Source organism: Papio anubis, chromosome 12 (assembly GCF_008728515.1).
Source record: "Papio anubis isolate 15944 chromosome 12, Panubis1.0, whole genome shotgun sequence".
Classification (NCBI taxonomy): domain Eukaryota; kingdom Metazoa; phylum Chordata; class Mammalia; order Primates; family Cercopithecidae; genus Papio; species Papio anubis.
In genome coordinates this window covers 104,914,499-104,933,386 of record NC_044987.1, presented here as the reverse complement: position 1 = coordinate 104,933,386, position 18,888 = coordinate 104,914,499, and the positions used below count along the sequence as shown (strand labels likewise).

General features: G+C 53.3%; 1 protein-coding gene across 9 annotated transcripts in view; it reads left to right on the top strand.

Annotated features, from left to right (window-relative positions):
• CD82 (CD82 molecule) overlaps positions 1 to 2,999 on the top strand; it is a 55,285-nt gene extending 52,286 nt beyond the window's left edge. For all 9 annotated transcript variants that reach the window (XM_021925876.2, XM_031653542.1, XM_031653539.1 and 6 more), the window contains 3 exons: positions 1,159 to 1,362; positions 1,633 to 1,716; positions 2,012 to 2,999. In XM_021925876.2, the coding sequence (XP_021781568.1) occupies positions 1,159 to 1,362; positions 1,633 to 1,716; positions 2,012 to 2,089 (366 nt within the window). In that variant the 3' untranslated portion in view covers positions 2,090 to 2,999. The remainder of the gene's footprint in view (positions 1 to 1,158; positions 1,363 to 1,632; positions 1,717 to 2,011) is intronic.
• The last annotated feature ends 15,889 nt before the right edge of the window (positions 3,000 to 18,888 follow it).

Here is an 18,888-nt window from a genome sequence, read left to right as displayed (position 1 = left end):
TAGAAACGGCCTGGAGCTGAGCATTTCCGGGTGTGCCTGGTACGCCCCCTGCTGTCCACTGGCTATTGGTCGGGCAACATCCGGAGATAGGAAGGAAGCGGTCCAGGAACTGACCCCTGCTGTGACCATGGCTATCCCACTGAATCCTCCCAGGAACCCCCAGCATTGCGGGGATTTGCACACAGAGACCTCCTTTAGCACACAGAGCCCAGAAAGGCTTTCTTCTCTCTAGAACTAGAGCATTTTCTCCTTTAAAGTGGCAGAATTGACCGGTCGGGCGAGGTGGCTCACACCTGTAATCCCAGCACTTTGGGAGGCCAAGGCGGGCAGATCACTTGAGGTCAGGAGTTCAAGACCAGCCTGGCCAACATAGTGAAACCCCATCTCTACTAAAAATACAAACATGAACCGGGCGGGATGGTGAGTGCCTGTAATCCCAGCTACTCAGAAGGCTGAAGCAGGAGAATCATTTGAACCCGGGAGGTGGAGGTTGCAGTGAGCCAAGATCACGCCGCTGCACTCCAGCCTGGGTGACAGAGCAAGACTCTGCCTCAGAAAAAAGAACAAGAAAAAAAAAAAAGCAGAATTGACGCTGTATCCTTTTTCACTTTCCACTTTTTCTCCTTTTCACCAGGAAGCTCAGAGGCAAATCTCAACTCCTGCTCTAAAGTCAAACAGCCTTTCCTAAGCTTATTGTGCTCCCCACACCTCTGCTGGGCACTTTGCCTGACTCATCCCATTTAGTCCTTGTGATAGCCCTGCAAGTTGGGAATTTTAATTATCCCCATTTACAGATGAGGAAACTGAGGCTATTTCCTTGACGGAGGTTGCTCAGCTGGTAGGTGGCAGGGCGGGGATTATAACCCAGTAGCCTGACTTTAAACCCTGCACTGTGAACGGTCTGCCGTCCATTCTCCTTGTGCGCTGCACAGCTGCGCTCCTTCAACTTGAACTTCCTTCCTACTCTGCTTTGTATTTTTGCTGATCCTGGTTTTGATTTTTCTGCTGTACTTGTAGTTTGTGATGGTTCGGCTGGGACCAGGGGCCTGGAAGTGGCATATCTGAGTCTCTGTCCTGGGGAGGCCCCGCCTCTGCCAGGAGGGCAGCCTGCCTGCGGTGGGCAGTGAGCATAAGCAGTGTGTCCCCTGCCTCGCCCAGGTGAAGTGCTGCGGCTGGGCCAGCTTCTACAACTGGACGGACAACACTGAGCTCATGAATCGCTCTGAGGTCACCTACCCCTGTTCCTGCGAAAACAAAGGGGAAGAGGACAACAGCCTTTCCATGAGGAAGGGCTTCTGCGAGACTGCTGGCAACAAGACCCAGAGGGGCAACAACCTTGAGGACTGGCCTGTGTACCAGAAGGTGTGCGGTGGGCGGGGGGCTGCGGATTGGGGGCTGGGATCTGAGGGTGTTGGGGGCCGTCTGGGCTACTGCTCAGCTCTTCCTTCCTCCATTTAGTTCCTTCCCTTGATTCACCTGTCATTTGTACCTTCATCTACTTCTTTGTTAATGTATTCATTCAAGCAACAGGCAGAACCCTTCCAGGCTGGGACTAGGGGGCTCTCAGTGGTTCTGCATGGTGGGGCGGGATGGTGCAGGGTGGGGTGGTGTGACCGTGTTCTCCCCTTGCAGGGCTGCATGGAGAAGGTGCAGGCGTGGCTGCAGGAGAACCTGGGCATCATCCTCGGCGTGGGCGTGGGCGTGGCTGTCATTGAGGTCTGAGCCCCCTCCCCCAGCCCTTCTCCATCCCTGGTCCTCCTGGGTTGTCTCTGGAGGGCCCCAGCACCCCATCAGCTTCCAGAGGCCCTCTGGCCTGAGCACTGTCTCGCTGTGTGACCTCAGACAAGGCACTGCACCTCTCTGGGCCTCCCTCTACTGCCTGCATCACAGGGTGGTTGTGAGGCTCAAGTTGAGGATCCACTTAATCCCCATCTAAACCTGGATGGCGGGGCTGGGGCATCTGAGACCAGGACAGCCCAGCCTCCCTCTGACTCTCCGCCTCTCCCCACAGCTCCTGGGGATGGTCCTGTCCATCTGCTTGTGCCGGCACGTCCATTCCGAAGACTACAGCAAGGTCCCCAAGTACTGAGGCAGCTGCTGTCCACATCTCCCTGCCCGGCCCCTGACCTCAGGGCTCCCAGGGGTCTCCCTGGCTCCCTCCTCCAGGCCCGCCTCCCACCTCACTGCAAAGACCCCCTTGCCCACCCTGACTGAAAGTAGGGGGCTTTCTGGGGCCTGGCGATCTCTCCTGGCCTATCCGCTGTCAGCCTTGAGCCCTGGCTGTTCTATGGTTCCTCTGCTCACCGCTCATCAGGGTTCTCTTAGCAACTCAGAGAAGAACGCTCCCCGCAGCGTCCCTGGCGCAGGTGGGCTGGACTTCTACCTGCCCTCAAGGGTGTGTGTATATTGTATAGGGGGCAACTGTATTAAAAATTGGGAGGGGGGGCGTTAGATAAGGCACCCTGGGCTGTCAGGAGACTGCCTACTGGGCGGGTCAACTTATTTCCACTATGACATTTATATCTTTGTTTTTTCACAATTATATTGAAGGCAGTGGGAGAGGGTGGGTTTTACCTGATATTAAGGGGTAGCACCCCTTCCCCAGGCCTGATGCAGGTCCATCTAGACAGCTCAGATTAGCCTGGGCCATGCCCTGGGGACAGGGCTTAGGGGAGCTGAGTCAGAGGGGGTCTGCCTGGGTAACGAGATCTGGCTTGGCCCTGAGCTGCTTAGGGACAGGTGAGTCCTTGGGGGCATGGCACAGAGCTGGCCCTGTGTTTTCCAGGGTCCTGAGCTGTCCAGGGACAGGGAGGAGGAGGATGGCTTCTCCTGGGAGAAGGTGGGCTGGCCTTTCTTGGCAAGCTGTCCTCTGGCCCCTGGGGAGTGGGGTGGGTGAGGCTGTGCCTTGTAGGGGGGAGAGGGGAGGGGGCTCTGTGTGCACCATTCTGTAAAACACACTCAAGATTCTAAGACTATTAAAGAAGATTTATAACAGTCTAGTCTGGAATGGTAGGGATGCTGCTTCCTGGGGCAGGGGAGGACCCAGGGCAGAGGGTGTGAGCAGAGTGGCTGGGTCTGCTGGAGACTGCTGGACCCCTCACGGCTCTGCCCTCCCCGCAGGCATCTGCCTCTGCAGCCTGAATCTTAGGATGGTGATGGGCCAGGCTCTGATGGGCCTGCCTGCACGGTGGGGTGCCTGGAGTTTGATTTGGTGCTAAGAGAGGTATAGATTGTATCTCTCCATTCCCGCTTCTGAAACTAGGGTATGGATGCCCCCAGAAGGTACACAAAATGTGGGCTGGTGATGGGGGACAGGGGCCACAGGATAAACTTGGTCTCGCTTTCTAGAGCATCATTTTTGCAAAGATTTGTGGAAGGAAGCATTTTCATACTAAAGAAATGTGTTAGAGTAAGATGTGCAGAATTCAGGGGACTTTTTAAGATGAAATGTGAGACTTTGGGAGGTTGAGGCAGGTGGATCACTTAAGGTCAGGAGTTCGAGTCCAATCCTGGCCAACATGGTGAAACCCCATCTCTCCAAAAAAATACAGAAATTAGCAGAGTATGGTGGTGCACGCCTGTAATCCCAGCTACTCAGGAGGCTCAGGAAGGAGAACTGCTTGAACCCGGGGGATGGAGGTTGCAGTGAGCCAAGATTGTGCCACTGCACTTCAGCCTGGGCAACAGAGCGAGAATCTGTCAAAAAAAGAAAGAAAGGAAGAAAAAGAAAGAAACAACAGACAGAGAGAGAAAAGAAAAAAGAAAAAAGAAGCTAGTTCTTACTTGTGCACGGCTCTGACGACTGAGCCCCAGCATGCCCTTTGCCCAGCGTCATGAAGCCCAGAGGGCACTTGCCCCGCCTTCTCCTCTCATTTCTGGAGGAGCCGGCCGGCAGCAGAACTCTTGTCTCCCTGCAGTGGGGCCGGGCAGGGCAGCGGCTAGAGTGGTGTCTCAGCGGGGACCACCAGGCGGCGCTGCAGCCTCAGCCTAGGAGCCCGGCAGAGCCCAAAGGTTCCGTGGTTACTCCCAGTCTCACCAAACCCGGGCCTGCCGGCATCCCACTCCAGTGGAAGCACTTGTGAAAATGCAGATTCCAAGGCTCAAGGATTCTGGCACTGCAGATCTGGGATGGCGACAAGGAATCTGCCTAGTTGCACCCCTTCACGGTGATTCCGGAAGATTCTCAGACCTGGAGTAATGTCTGTCCCAAGCCATGTGCTGACCTCCCAGCGCATGTGGCAGCTGAGGAGGTGTCAGCAGTGGGGTCGCCTGTGGCCTTGGCCGCCTCCCTCTGGGATGGGGGAGGAGAGGGAAATGTTGATGTTTCCACCTGGCCTGACTTCCCTGGCCCCCCACAGCTTCCACCCTCAGGAAGGGTAGCAGAGAGCTATTGGGTGTCTTTTCATAAATGCTTTCTCACTGGGAGCAAGGGGACCTGAATTTGAGTCCAGCTCCATCTCCATCTTCCTGTGCGACCCAGGGCCTGGCAGGCTGAGGGTGGGCTCAAAGCTGTTTGCAAAATAGAGGACTGAGAAAACGTCAGAGGTTATCGAAGCTTCCTCTGTCATGTCCATCCTGCCCAGAGCTCACAGCTGGAAGGGGCCGGAGCCAGGATTTGAACCCCATGTATCTGACTTCAAAGACCATCCTCCTGGCTCCACTGGCTCCTGCCCTCTCATGTCCCAGAACAGCCTCAGGACATGTGGTGTTGTGAGGCCCTGACCCTCGCTTTTGTGAAATCTGGTCACTGTGAGCTCTGAGCCTGCTGGGTTCCTCATTTCAACCTCCTGGGGAGCACCCAGTTTTAGCACCCCACTTACCTCTGACCTACGAGGTTTTGGGAGAGAGGGAACGTAGACCCATGTCTATCTAACACCTGGAATCGTCCCTGCAGCCGCTAATCCATCCCACGCCCATCTGGGGCTTCCACACCTTCCAGCTGCCCTCCCTGGGCCCTCTGTGGGCTGCCATCTGTCCTGCCAAGGGCCCTGCCAGGCCCAGAGGACTGGTACATGGGTACTGTGTGGAGGAGGGTACAAGGGTGCTCCTTGGCAGTGCCCACCCACAGCTCCCTGGGGCAGGCAGGAAGAATGGCTGGGGCAAAGGGTGTTAGAGACAGTGCCTAGGATGTGTCCAGGAAGCTGGACTTTGGGGAGCACTGATTGGCATGGCCACTGACCAATGGGAATGGAAGCCAGGCCTGAGCTGGAATAGGATCTTTATATGTGGATTGGCAGGAGGTGCTGGAGCTCTGAGAGGTTGGACTGGCGGGGGGATTTTCAACTGGCATGGAAATATTTCACCATTTTATTCATAATAACTGGCATGGCTGACTGGGTGAGTACTGCTGAATGGCAGCCTGGTACATGTGCACATACATGCATGCGCTCTGTCTCTCACACGCACACACTCAAGGCCCTGAAGACCCCTGAGGGCTCGGTCCCCAGCTCTTCTCCCCTGAGACTAAGCTGTGGGTGGCCCGTAGTGAACAGGGAGAGCCAAGTGTCTTCCTGCCTGGCCTTCCCGGGCCTACACTGCAGAGCCCCCTCTGCCACTGACCACCATCCTGTCTCCTAGCAGAGCTGCCTCCAGCCTCTGCCCCGGGTCTTCCAGGTGAGCAGGTCCCGCAGGCTAAGAGGAGCCGTATGTAGGGGCACACTGGTGATGCTGGAGCATCTAGCCACCAGGCATCTCCTGGGCCAGCGCTCCCATCGCCTTTCTCCTCTGCAGAGGGACAGAGACCCAAGTTGCCACGCTGCCTCGGGGCAAATGTCTGGCTGTTCTCTGGGGTCTTTAGGGCTGTAGGCTAAGGTTTATCCATTTATTCATTCATTCATCCCATGAATACTTAATGGCACAGACTATTTGTGAAGCACAGTTCTAGGATCTTAGGAACACAGCAGTGAACACACACAAACCCCTGCCCACATGGCACCTGCATTCTGATGAGTGTAGAGACTCTTGCACACAACTGATGCACCAGGACACACGTGCACACACAGCACATGCATGCACACAGTACACCCTCCCACACGTACACAGGTACATACCAGCACACACTGCCGACTGCTGACAGCACAGTCGAAGCCGAGTGTTACTGTGGTATCCCTGGGGCCCATCCAAGGCCCCATCCTGTGGAAGGAAGTAGAGTGAACAGTGCGCTGAACAAACAGGAAAGTGGGAGGAAGTGTTCACCGCTCAGCCCCGTCCCCTCCAGCCACAGTACAGGAATCAGCCATTGCCCTGGCAATCCCCTTCCTAACTGAAATCAAATAGAATCAGAGCAGCTGCCACTGGATGTGATGGGCTGTGCGACTTCACCTCTCTTAGTCTCATCTGGAAAATGGGGACTCTTATTCCTCATTCCCAGTGCTATTGTGGGAGCCAAATGCTATCACGTACACAGTGAGCTTGTTCCCCAAGCCGCCCATTCCAGGACTGGCACCACCTTCAAGGGGAGGTTTCTCATCCCCTGGGGATACCTTCTCTAAGCAGGAATGAGGCCCACAGGAGGACTTGAGGACTTGGTGCCTCCAGGGCAGGGATGGTTGATTGGCCCAAGGGGCTGGGGCTGGGGCAGGTAAGAACCTGTACTCAGCCTCTTGCCTAGTGGGAGGGTGAGCAGGTAGGAGGGCCATTAGGGGACATTTGAGCTGTGAGCACCCCGGCCCCCAGCTGCCCCCTCTGACATCATTTCCCCAGCACCTGCCTTCCGAGCAAGGGGAATGTCAGGCCCAGAGCCAAGTGCCTCTCCCCAAGTGACCTCAGATGCCTTAAGCAGTAGCCCCTGGGACAGGAGTGGGCTTCCTGCAGGATGCTGGGGGCGGAGGGGTGGCCAGCAGGAACAGCTGGGAGTGCAGAGGGGCTGTGCGGAGGTGGGGAGTGGAAGGAGAGAGCTGGAGAGTCCCCAGCAGCCTCTTGGAGGACTGTGTGGGTGGGAGGGGATGCTGATGGCAGCTGATAGGAGTGGAGGGGTCCATCCTCTGCCCTGCCTTGCATGACACACCTGGGTGAGCCCAGCTTGGGGCTTCCAGGGTGACAGGGGCCCTGCGATCCCAGCACCCAATCCTCTTGGTCCTGGTTCATAGAGGACTCAGGCACTTGGGGTGGTGTCTGAGTTCTTTCCATGGGGAAGCTGTCGGGGAACCCACTTAGTGGGTAGGTGGGGGTCTGCTTAAATGCAAGGAGAGAGGCCTGTATTAGTCCATTTTCATGCTGCTGATAAAGACATACCCAAGACTGGGCAATTTACAAAAGAAAGAGTTTTAATGGAGTTCCACGTAGCTGGAGAGGCCTCATAATCGTGGAGGAAGGCAGAAGGCACATCTCACACGGTGGTAGACGAGAGAAGACAGAAGGAGAGCCAAGCAAAAGGGGTTACCTCTCATAAAACTTTCAGATCTCCTGAGACATATTCACTACCATGAGAACAGTGTGGGAGAAACCGCCCTATGATTCACTTGTCTCGCACTGGGTCCCTCCCACAACACATGGGAGTTATGGGAGTACAATTCGAGATGAGATTTGGGTGGGGACACAGAGCCAAACCATATCAAGGCCTTCCCCAGAGGGGCAGGCTCTAAACCCAAGGGAGCCCACAAAGGGGAGGAACAGAGAGTGGGAGTGAGAACAATGCTATAAGCAGGACCCCAGCTGGGGGAGCTAGGAAGATGAGCAGGGCTGACCCTTTGGGGTGAGGTGGGACTCGCAGCAGGCAAAGAGGCAGCAGGGCAGCAAGAGGAGAGTGCAGGCAGCCACTGCAGAGGGCATGGTGGACCCCAGCAGCCATGGGACCCTATCTCCTTCCAAATCATCATCATCGTCACAGCAGCCACCATGGATTTAGTGTTAAGCTTTAACCCTGTCACCCCAACAGTGTAGCCACACTTGCTCCCCCCACCCTTTTAGAGTGTGGAAACCGTAACTTGGAAAAGCTAAGCTGTTTGCCATAGCCCTGACCCACTACACAATCCAGGAGTCATTCACATTGGATTCACAAATCTATCTTCAGATCCAGAGTCACAGTGACTGAAGAAACTGGGGTTGGCCCCTGGGGCCTGTGACTCTATATCCTTTCCAATAGTTCTCAAGGCCAGTGGGAATGAAGATCCCTGGTTCATAAAAAGAGAAGAGGAGTGGGCCTTTTCTAAGGAGGTACAAGTCCGTTAAACCCAACTTTTCCTCCATCAATCTATCCAATAAGAATTTATCAGGCACCCACTCTATGCCAGGCATTGTGAAAGGAATCAGGGGTCACCAAGGTAAACAAGCTTGTGGAGCTGACAGTCCAGTTGTAGGGGAGGCACAGGGAAAAAACACAAACAGCAGAAAAAGCGCCCCATGTCAGGGACAGAGAGGGCAGCAAAGGTGATCAAGGCTCTGTCTCTACCTGCCAGGAAGTGCACAAGGTAAGACAAGCTGGTCCCCAGGCTGGTGGTTGTCCCTTGATGTCCTCATTGCCCGGGGCATTGTGGAGGTTGCCACTCCACCAGGACATGGAGGAATGAATTCAGTCCCATGGGCTGACTGGCCCAGAGTTCAAGGGGATACATGGGAACCAATCACAGTGTGAATACAAATGAGAACCAGGCACCCCCTATCCACAAGGGGAACTAATCTGGGCCTCCTGTCTATGTGGTCAGGAAAACCTTTTCCAAGAGGTCAACGGAAACTATCTGTAGCTTGTGATGATCTAAAATGCCTCGTCAGGAATTGCTTAATGAGTTTATTTAGCAGACAGCTGGGCGGAGGGGTTGTCCAGGTGGGCTGTGTGTATTTCCTTCCTCTGAGGACTGAGCAGGGCAGGGACTCCATCCTGCGTCAGTCTATGGGGGACGCAGGTCATCAGACCCCCATGACTCCATGTGTGGGATACCTGTGCCTGGTCCCATATGGAGTCTGGTTTCCATCTCCTTCGGAAAAGGATTGTGACGGTGGCAGGCTGGCTCGGACTGGGGAATAGAGAATGTAGTGGGGAAGCCTCGTGGGAGAGCAATCGGCTTTCCTGCCAGTGTCACAGGGCAGAGTGAGCAGCTAGGGTGGAAGTCATGGCACTGGGAGTTGAGGGGACGTGGTTCTGTCTCAGATGTTCCCTAATTAGTTGCATGTGGTCATTGTTTGCAAAAATAGTCACACTTATTCCCCTTCCTGTATCTATGCTCTCTGCAACATGACTATGCAGCTAGCACCTCTCTGATGGCTGGTTGTGTGACTTCCTTTGGCTAATGGAATGTGGGGGAAAACATAGTGTGTCAATTCTAAGTCTCAAGGAATTTTGCACACTTGTCCCCACTTCTTCTGTCTCATTGCCTCACTCTCTCAAAACCCTGCCACTGCCTCATGAAGAAGCCCAAGTTAGCCTGCTGGAGCATGAGAGGCAACCGGGTCAGTACTCCATCATCCCAGACAACAGCCAACTTACCCCCAGAAGCAGAACCACCACCCTACCTGCAGCCAACTTCAGACGCAGGAGAAGACCAGATGAACCACCTAGCTGAGCCCAACCTAAATGGCTGACACACAGAATCATGAGCTAAACAAATGGTGGTTGTTTCGGGCCCTAAATTTGGGGGTAGTTTATTATACAGCAATAGCTAACTGATAGGATAGGTAATCATAATGACAGCTACCATTTGCTGAAGGCCTGTTTTACACCAGGCCCAGCACTAAGCACTTGACATACATTGCATGAGTCCCCTGACTCATTTAATCCTCACAATAGCCCTGAGAGTTGGTATTAGGATGCACACTTTATAGATAAGAAAACAGAGGCTCAGAGGAGACATAAGTCTGGTCTAAGCCTGCTGAATAGTAAGAGACAGAGATCAGATGAGAACCTAAAATCTGTCTTCATGGGTGTGGTGTCTGAATCTCCCTTCCAGAAGAGCCTTAATGTCAGAGAGAATCAGCATCACTTGAGAGAGTGTAATGTATTCTGCACACGGGAGCTGACATCATTAAGAATGTTCTCAGCCTTCCGTCCCCAAGAATTATGCCCTGTCTCACCCTGTTCTTCTCTCACCCCTAGTCAATGCCTCTAATTCCCTTAGGCTTCTGGAGAGAAAGACAAAAGACACAGATGACGGGATAATTTATTTCTCTTTGATTCCACCTGCTATTTAATCAGTAAATATTTACAGAGGGCCTGTTATGTGCTTATTTCAGAGTGTTCTTTCTTTCATGACACATTTTCTGGCTCCCTATGGCATGCTCTTACTCTGCCCATGTAGCCTTTATGGCAACTTGAGGGTCGTTGGGATTAGCCCCACTTTACAGCTGAGAAAACTCTGAGGTTCCAGAGAGGCGAAGTGGCCACCTTGAGGTCCCTTAACTAGTAAGTGACCAAAACAAGATTCAACTCCAGGTTTGGCTGAATTCAGGCAGGGTCTCTTCTTAATTTATCACCACAGCTGTGGCTTTTTTAAAAAAGGGATTTTGAAACTTCCCCTGGGTTCTGTGTATGGCAGGTAAGGGGCTGGAAGGTGGAGAGGAGAAAGGCTAGTGGGGCTGTTGGAAAACGTCCGCTGACTCTCAGAGGTGGCTGGCTCCTGGGCTGGGCATGGTGCTCAAGCTCAAGCTCTGGGTAATGCTGTGAGCTGGCCAACGAGGACAGCAGGAGGTCACATGTCCTGGAGGGAGGAGAAATAGCCACAGGCTCCAGCCTGCTTCCCTTGTGTCTGCAGCTGACAGCCACAGCCATCGCTCATCCCCACCCGCCCCTCTGCTTAGCTGCTGGACCGCTGCCATCTTCCACCACCAGAAACTGGGCACTGGGCCCTACCCCTCCCCAGCTGCACTGTTTACAAATGGGAAATTCAGGGAGAGTCCGCCCAGGCTGTCTTCTCCTCCCGGGGCCATCACTTCCCTGGAGGTGGGGCTTAGCCACAGGTCTCTCAAGGGTCCCAGAGCCCACCCCCGACCCAGGGTTCCTCCTTCAGACTGGAAGCAGGCTCCCACCCAGATGTCCTGACCAGAGTCTAACTGCACGGAGCCTTCACCAGTGTGTGGGAACAGGAGGACACAGAGGTGAGAGGCTGAGAGGCCTGGGGGTCTTCTAGGCAATGAGGCAACCCACTGTCCCACAACTACACATGGTTGCCTTCCCCTAGGGCAATTTGGGTGCTGGAAATATCCCTGCCCTGGAGGCCCTGACTGGCTGAGAAACCTTAGACCAATCACCCTGCCTCTCTGGACTTCCGTCTCCTCATCTTGAAACTGAACAGAAATATTCTCAGAGCCACATAACCACACAGACAGCAATATGAATTAAGTGTTCAGCACTTTGCACACATGATCTTAGCTATTCCCACAACAATCCTAAGACCTGAATTCTTAGTGAGGTTAAGTAACTTGCCCAGGGTCTGGGTGAGTGAGTGGCCACAAAAGGTTTGGACTCAGTCACCCTGACTCCCAGCCCAGGGGTTCAGCCTCGTGGCCACCAGCCTCCCTTCTCAGGGTGGGTCGTACTTGCAAATGTATAGACGCCCTGCCCAATTCACCAGCTGCAGGTCAGGTCATGCTCCACACTGGCTTGCTTGATGCCCTGGATGAAGTTGCTGGCCGCCGGGGTCTCCTAGTGCCCTAAACTCCTCTGCCATATCTCCATCATCAGTGAGCTGTGCTCCTTTGGTTCCTGGAACAATCTCCCTTATTTCTTCCACCTAACTCCTGCTCCTCCCTCAGATCCGCCTTCAGGGAACTCCCCAGAGCACGGCCCCAGTGACAGAGGTGGCCTTGCCCTTCCGCCACCCTTTCTATGGGGAGGGCCTCCCCTGTGCAAATGTCTGGCCCATAGGTTCAAATCCAGACTCTGCAATCTCTTTTAGACCCTCCTCTGGGAAATGAGCATAATAATGGTCCCAACCACATAGGGTTGTTGCCAGGACTAAGTGATTTAGCAGAGGTTCAGGCTTAGAAAAGCTGTCAGGTTTTTTAAAGATGTCTAGAGTTTAGGCACTCAGCATGGCCCAGAGTGTGACACACCATTGTAGGCTTTCCTATGATACAGCCTCCAACAAAACTCGGCGTCCTGAGTCCCTGGCAATAGAATTGTTTACTTTTATGCCAAGACGGTCCGAAAGGCACCGAAATCTGCATGTGGCGTGTGCCCAGGCAGAACCCACAGTTCTTATGAGGTTATCTAAAATGAAAACACACATCAGCAAGGCCCAAGGTGGTCCCGCACGTGCTGAATGTGTCCGGGAAAGGAGGCAATGTGCTTTCCTCATGGAGGAGCAGGAAATTGTTGGGAAAGTGTTGAAGGCACAAGCACAGTGTGTTTAGTTCAGAAAGCTAAAGAAAAAAAAAAAGAAGCCTTTTTGAGTCATTACAAAAAAGAAAGAAATTCTGCAGATGTGGAGCAAGCTTGCCGTGCCCCAATGGGCATTTCGCCCCCAAAGGCGCTCTCCTGATAGTTATCATTGCTGGTTGAAGTCTGTGTCTTCTCCGCTGAACCCTAAGTTCCTCAAGGGCTTCTGGTTCATTCCTTGCCCTGTCCCCAGCTTGGAGCGTGTGCCTGGCACATAATGAGCACTTAATGCATATTTGTTGGATAAATGAATGAATGAATACAACAGGCCCCATTGTCAGTAGCAGCATGAAATAATGTGATGCAGAAAAGAACTCAGGCAATGATAAGTTCTTTTAGAGTGGGATCTTATACTTGTGTGACCTGATAATCACCTGCACCTTCTGCTAGAAATCCAGATTCTGGGGCCCCACCCCTGGAGATTCTGGTTCTTTGGGTAGGAGGGGGCTCTGGAAATCGGGGCTGGATTTTGTTTTGTTTTGTTTTGTTTTGTTTTGTTTTGTTTTGTTTGTTTGTTTGAAACAGAGTTTCACTCTTCTTGCCCAAGCTGGAGTGCAATGGCGCCGTCTCAGCTCACTGCAACCTCAGCCTCCCGGGTTCAAGGGATTCTCCTGCCTCAGCCTCCTGAGTAGTTGGGATTACAAGCATGCACCACCACGCCAGACTAAATTTGTATTTTTTAGTAGAGACGGGGTTTCTGCATATTGGTCAGGCTGGTGTCTAACTCCTGACCTCAGGTGATCCACCCACCTTGGCCTCCCAAAGTGCTGGGATTACAGGCGTAACCCACCACACCTGGCCGGAAATCTGGGCTTTTAAAAGTACCTCTGTTGATTCAGATACACAGGCAGTTTTAGAAATGCTGGCTTAGAGCAAAGCTTGGAGAGGAGAAAAGTGAATATACTGCTTATGTGTCTCAGAGGGTTGGGCCTGGGGTTCCTCCTGTCTGAGATAGAAGGCAGAGGGAGAGGGACCTGGTGGGCTTCCTGAAGGAGGAGGCATGGAGGCAGTGTTGAGGATGGGTGCCAGTCTTCCAGGGAAGGAAGAGGAAAGGTGGAGGGGTGTTGCCACCAGTGACCCAAAAGGATGGGGCACCAGCCTCCAACCTCACAATGACCACCTCTAGAAGTCGGAGGAAGGTGGCTGCAGTCCCAGCGTGTGACAAGTCCCGGGTCCTATGAATCAGGATGCCCCTGGGGGAAAGGACGCCCTGAGCATGATGTCCTGTGTCCACTCCACTTAGGAGGAAATCAGGGGCAGCACTTTCTAAAGGAGGCCTAGTCAGGACAAAACCTCAGGCCTGGGATTAGCCCAGTGGGCCTTTCCTGGAGGTGGCACCCTAGGCTCTGGAAGGAGAGCTGCCCCAGCCTAGAAAGGCTGGGGAAAGGAGAAGAAAGAGGGATTGGTGATGGTCGGCAGCATCTCCCATTTCTGTCATGGTCCGGAGGAGGGGTGGCCAGTCTGAAGTCACTGGCAGGCATTAGGACTAGAACTTGGTGAGGACGTTTGGAACATGAAATGCCCACCTCACTGCTTCCCACCTCCTGAGCACAGGCACGCCATTAGTCTGTTTTCAGCCCAGCACAGGTGGGGAGGAGAGAAGGCAGCCAGAGGGACATTAATTAATTTATTTATTTATTTATTTATTTATTTATTTGAAACGGAGTTTCGCTCTTGTTGCCCAGGCTGGAGTGCAATGGCGCCATCTCAGCTCACCACAACCTCCGCTTCCCAAGTTCAAGCAATTCTCCTGCCTCAGCCTCCCGAGTAGCTGAGATTACAGGCGTGCGCCACTATGCCAAGCTAATTTTGTATTTTTAGTAGAGACCAGGTTTCTCCATGTTGATCAAGCTGGTCTTGAACTCCCGACCTCAGGTGATCTGCCCGCCTCGGCCTCCCAAAGTGCTAGGATTACAGGCGTGAGCCACTGTGCCCAGCCAAGAGGGACATTTTATTGTTAGATATTGACTATGAACTTAGGCCTCATGAAGTCCAGACCCCAGGAAAGCTGTTGTAAACTGGGGTGTTTGTTTATGTCTGTGTGCATGTGTGCGTGTGTGTGTGCGTGTGTCCACATGTATGCTGCGGGGCTCCTGAGTGTGTACAGGGATGTTATTGATTCTTTACCACTGTATCCCGAGTGCCTAGCACAGTGCCTGGCATGCAGTAGGTGCTCAGCAAATGAATGGGTGAGTTCCAGCGTGTCCACATATGTGTTGTCAGATGCAACTCAGATCTGTAGGACCCGGGGAGCCTCCCCAGAGCTCCAGAGACGGCAGCACTTGCACAACCTTAAGAGTTCAGGCTGTTTTGAGAGACAGGAAGGATTTGCAGGCAGGAGACCGAGAGCGACCCTGGACAGCCAAAGGTGAGCCATATTCGCCAGGGCCTGGAGGAGAGAGAATGCAGGAGACACAGCAGGTGCCAGGGCTGAGAGGTGTGAGATGGGCAAGTCCATAGCAAAAGGGCGCACTGGAGTTAGACTGCAAGGTACAGATACAGCTTGAGCAACTGAGTATGCTGAAGCCTTATTTCCTGGGCTTGGGGACCCTGGGGAAGGAGTGCAGCTGGGGACAGATGCGGGGTCCTATCATGGAATAAGAGCCATGTTGGAAGTTTGGGCCGAGAACAGGCTAATGGCCTGACTGTTGAGGATATAAAAGCTCCAGTGACTAGAGAGAAGGAGGTGTTTTGTCAAAAGGATTTCTTTGGAGGGAGATCTGGGGATGCTTAGATTTCTAGCCCCTATGAGGGGCTGTTTTGGAAGTGCCTGCCCCTCTTATGGCTTGGTTAGAGCTTCCCAGTGGATTGTGAGAGGATGGTAACGTGTGTCACCAGTGAGCTGGGGATGCAGAAGCCTAGACAAAGTTGGCTCCCACCAGGAAAATCTAAAAAGGCCAGCAAAGGCTGCTGCCTGCTAGGGATAAGCAGGAGATGGATCTGAGGTTGGGACTGGCTGGGATTCCCCAGAGTTCACCAGAGGGTAGAAAACAGGAATATTTTCTGGGGTCCAAACATGGGCCTGGTCTACCAAGAAGTTTCACAAAACACAGCTCTTCCTCCTCCTCCTCTTCAGAATTATGTGGACAAGTAAACCTGGGAAGCATTACAGCACAGCACGAGTGTGGGGTGGACGTGGAAAGCCAGGGTTAGAGCGGGCAGCAGCCACCTGCAGGATGCCCGTGGCCTGCGGTGTGGGAAGTGCAGCCAAAGGCTCCCGGGACAGGAAGGAGGCATCCAGAAGAACCCATAGAGTCAGCCCTGCCCTCTGCCATGCCCTGTGAGCAGAAGCCATCCCACGACAGAACCAGTGAGACAAAACCTTTCCTTCCCGACTCCTCTCCCTTCCGGGCTATGCCCTGGCAGCCCCTGGAACTGCAAATACAGGGTAAGTGTCCCTTACCCCAAATGTCTGGACGAGAAGTGTTTTAGATTTGGGACATTTTTTTTTATACAGAGTGTCGCTATTGTTGCCCAGACTGGAGTGCAGTGGCAGGTTCTCAACTCACTGCAACCTCCACCTCCCAGGGTCAAGCGATTCTCCAGCCTCAGCCTCCCAAGTAGCTGGGATTACAGGCATATGCCACCATGCTCGGCTAATTTTTGTATTTTTTAGTAAAGATGGGGTTTCACCATGTTGGCCAGGCTGGTCTTGAACTCCTAGCCTCAAGTGATCCACCCGCCTCAGCCTCCCAAAGTGCTAGAATTACAGGCATGAGCCACCGCGCCCGGCCAAGATTTGGGATATTTTTGGATTTGGGAATATTTACAGATACATGATGGGATATCTTGGGGATGGGACCCAAGCCTTAAACACAAAATTTATTTGTGTTTCATATACATCTTCTACACATAGTCTGGAGGTAATTTCTAGACTATTTGAAATAACTTTGTACGTGAAACAAAGTTTGTGCATATTGAACCATCAGAAAACAGAGGTTAGGTGGAATATTCTACACTCGTAGTGTCATGTCATGGGTACTCAAAAAGGTTTGAATCTGGGAGCATTTCAGATTTTGAATTTTCGAATTAGGGATGCTCAGTCTGTAGCAATATGGGGGAAGAGGGGCACGGAGCAAGGGCATGTGCAGGGGCAAAGTAGAACCAAGCCCCTTCTCCAGCTTGCTGCCGGCAGAGGGCAGCAAGGGCAGAAAGGTGGGTTAGCGTTGAACCAAGTTCAAAGATGCGGTTACTACCTTGGACCAGACACTTTTAATGCCAACCTGACTCTGTATTTGCAATTTAAAGTGACCTAAGAATTTTTATCGCCTAACCGGGGTCAGAAAACTTGTGGGGCTGCCTGAGTTTTCATCCAGGAATCGGGGGGACGAACTTCCACCTGCAAAAGAATCGTGAAAAGTGGAAAAAAAAATGTTGGGTGACAAGAATAAAGTTGTTTTCCCTTTCCCCTGAGTCTGCTTATCTGATGCACTGGTTTCTGTCATTACGGCTGTGACTCTGTCTCCCCTGCTAGAATGTGGGCTCCTGAGGGCGGGGCCCTGTCAGATTTGGGTGTGTCCCTCCAGCATCTGGCCCAAGGCTGGGTATTTGCTAAACCTCAGGAGATGTTCATTTTCTCTCTTCTTTCGCCTGACCCTGGGTGTTCATAAGAGGTGGCATCAGGTTCTGAGGGTAGCCCAGGGTCTCATGGATGTGGACAGAGATTTGGCCCATCCCTCATGGCTTCTCCAAGTGTCAGTCACATAAATCAGTCAGGCAATCCATCTGCCAGCGACAGGACTCAACGGTCAGGCGGTCAGACAGTCGGGCATTGATCAGGGGACGGCTGGCCGCCAGCCTTGCCAGTCAGATGGACAGACAGTCCGAGGATCACTCTGCACTCACTCCAATACAGACACCGCTTTGCAGGGTCCCCTCCCAGCACGCCAAGAGTGTCTCTCCTCTCCCAGAGGCCCCCTGCCCAAGAGGCCTGGTCTGGGGTGCTCCTGGCAGGGTGCCCATCTCTGATCGCCGACTTGGCAGCCTCCTGGATGCTGGCTCCAGCGCTGCCCCTCCTCCTTCCCCTTCCTCCCAAGGTGGGTGCTTCAGGCTCTGCCAAAGCATTACTAAGCCCAGCGGTGACGTCACCCTCCCTGGTCCCACCCCGCCCCCAGCCGGCTTACCCTTCACCCCTGGCTGCCCCTGTGAGGATGACACATCCTGGGTGGAGGAGGGGCTGTGCCCTGGGACCAACGTGAAGATCCTCCCCCACCCAGGCTCCTCAGTGGGTGGGATCTGGTCAGATGCTTCCCCAGCTGGAGGCTGCTCAGCTCCAGCAGTTATAGTCCTGGAGACTGAACCAGACGTACCCCAGTGCACACTGAGGCTCTTCCCCTCACCACCAGGGTGACCCTGGATAAGGGACTTTATCTCCTTCCGCTTCATCTCGGATGATAATAGGATCTGCCTCTGGGGGCGAGTGTGCGGGTGTGAGGCTTCAATGAGACCATGCACCGCAAACCCCTGCCCCACTTACAAGGGGACCTTCAGTCCGCCTTGGTTGCCTGCGGGGCGCTCACTCCTAATTCCTCAAGGTCCATTTCAAAGCTAAATGGCTGGTCCTTTGCTGTCAGTGTTAGCTGAACGACAAGGACTTTTCACCAATGCTGTCAAGCTACGAGGTCAACACCCATTTCCTGGGATCACTGCAGCCGTCCCGCAGTGTGGAGGGCCACTTGGGAGTAGGCCTTGGACCTTGCTGCCCATGGAAAGTCTAAGCACTCCTCCTCACTTTGGTTGCAGGGATTTTCCCTCCTCAGTGTGGCCAAAGGCCCAGTCCCAACTCCCAACACTGGCTCTTCTCTCTTCTTCCCAAATAAATACCTGGATGGAGGTTTTATTCAGGAACAACCTTGAAATAGAACCAGGCCATCTATCCCCTGGCACCTGGGATCTGGAGCCCCAATATTCAGAATGCTGAAGGTTGGTTGGCTTGGCATTGGGAGGGGGAAAACCTTCCTCCCATTCCTCCAGGGAGATCAGAAGGCAACAGGGTCTGCTGTGATCTGCCCTGCCCGAGATCCCTGTCTGACTGACGGACGATCACCCAGGCTGCCCCAGCAGGTGCCATTGAACCAACACTTCAAGGGTGTCCCTCAGAACATTAGTCTTGCCAGGTGCTTGACAAAACCCACACCTACACACATCACCACCACCAAAAATCACATAATAATAGTAAGTGTTATGTGGCTTGCTCAAAGTGGAGGGTCTATAAGAGAACTCCTCATGAAGTTGGGATCCTACAGAACTCAATTCTTAGTGTAAGGGTAAAGAATAAATAACTCCAGCCAGGTGTGGTGGCTCACACCTGTAATCCCAGCACTTTGGGAGGCTGAGGTGGGTGGATCACCTGAGGTCAGGAGTTCGAGACCAGCCTGATTAACAAGGTGAAACCCCGTCTCTACTAAATATACAAAAAAAAAAAAAAGGCTGGGTGTGGTGGGAGGGTGCCTGTAATCCCAGCTATTCGGGAAGCTGAGGCAGGAGAAGTGCTTGAACCCCGGAGGGAGGTTGCAGTGAGTCGAGATCGTGCTATTGTACTCCAGCCTGGGCGACAAGAGCAAAACTCCATTTAAAAATAA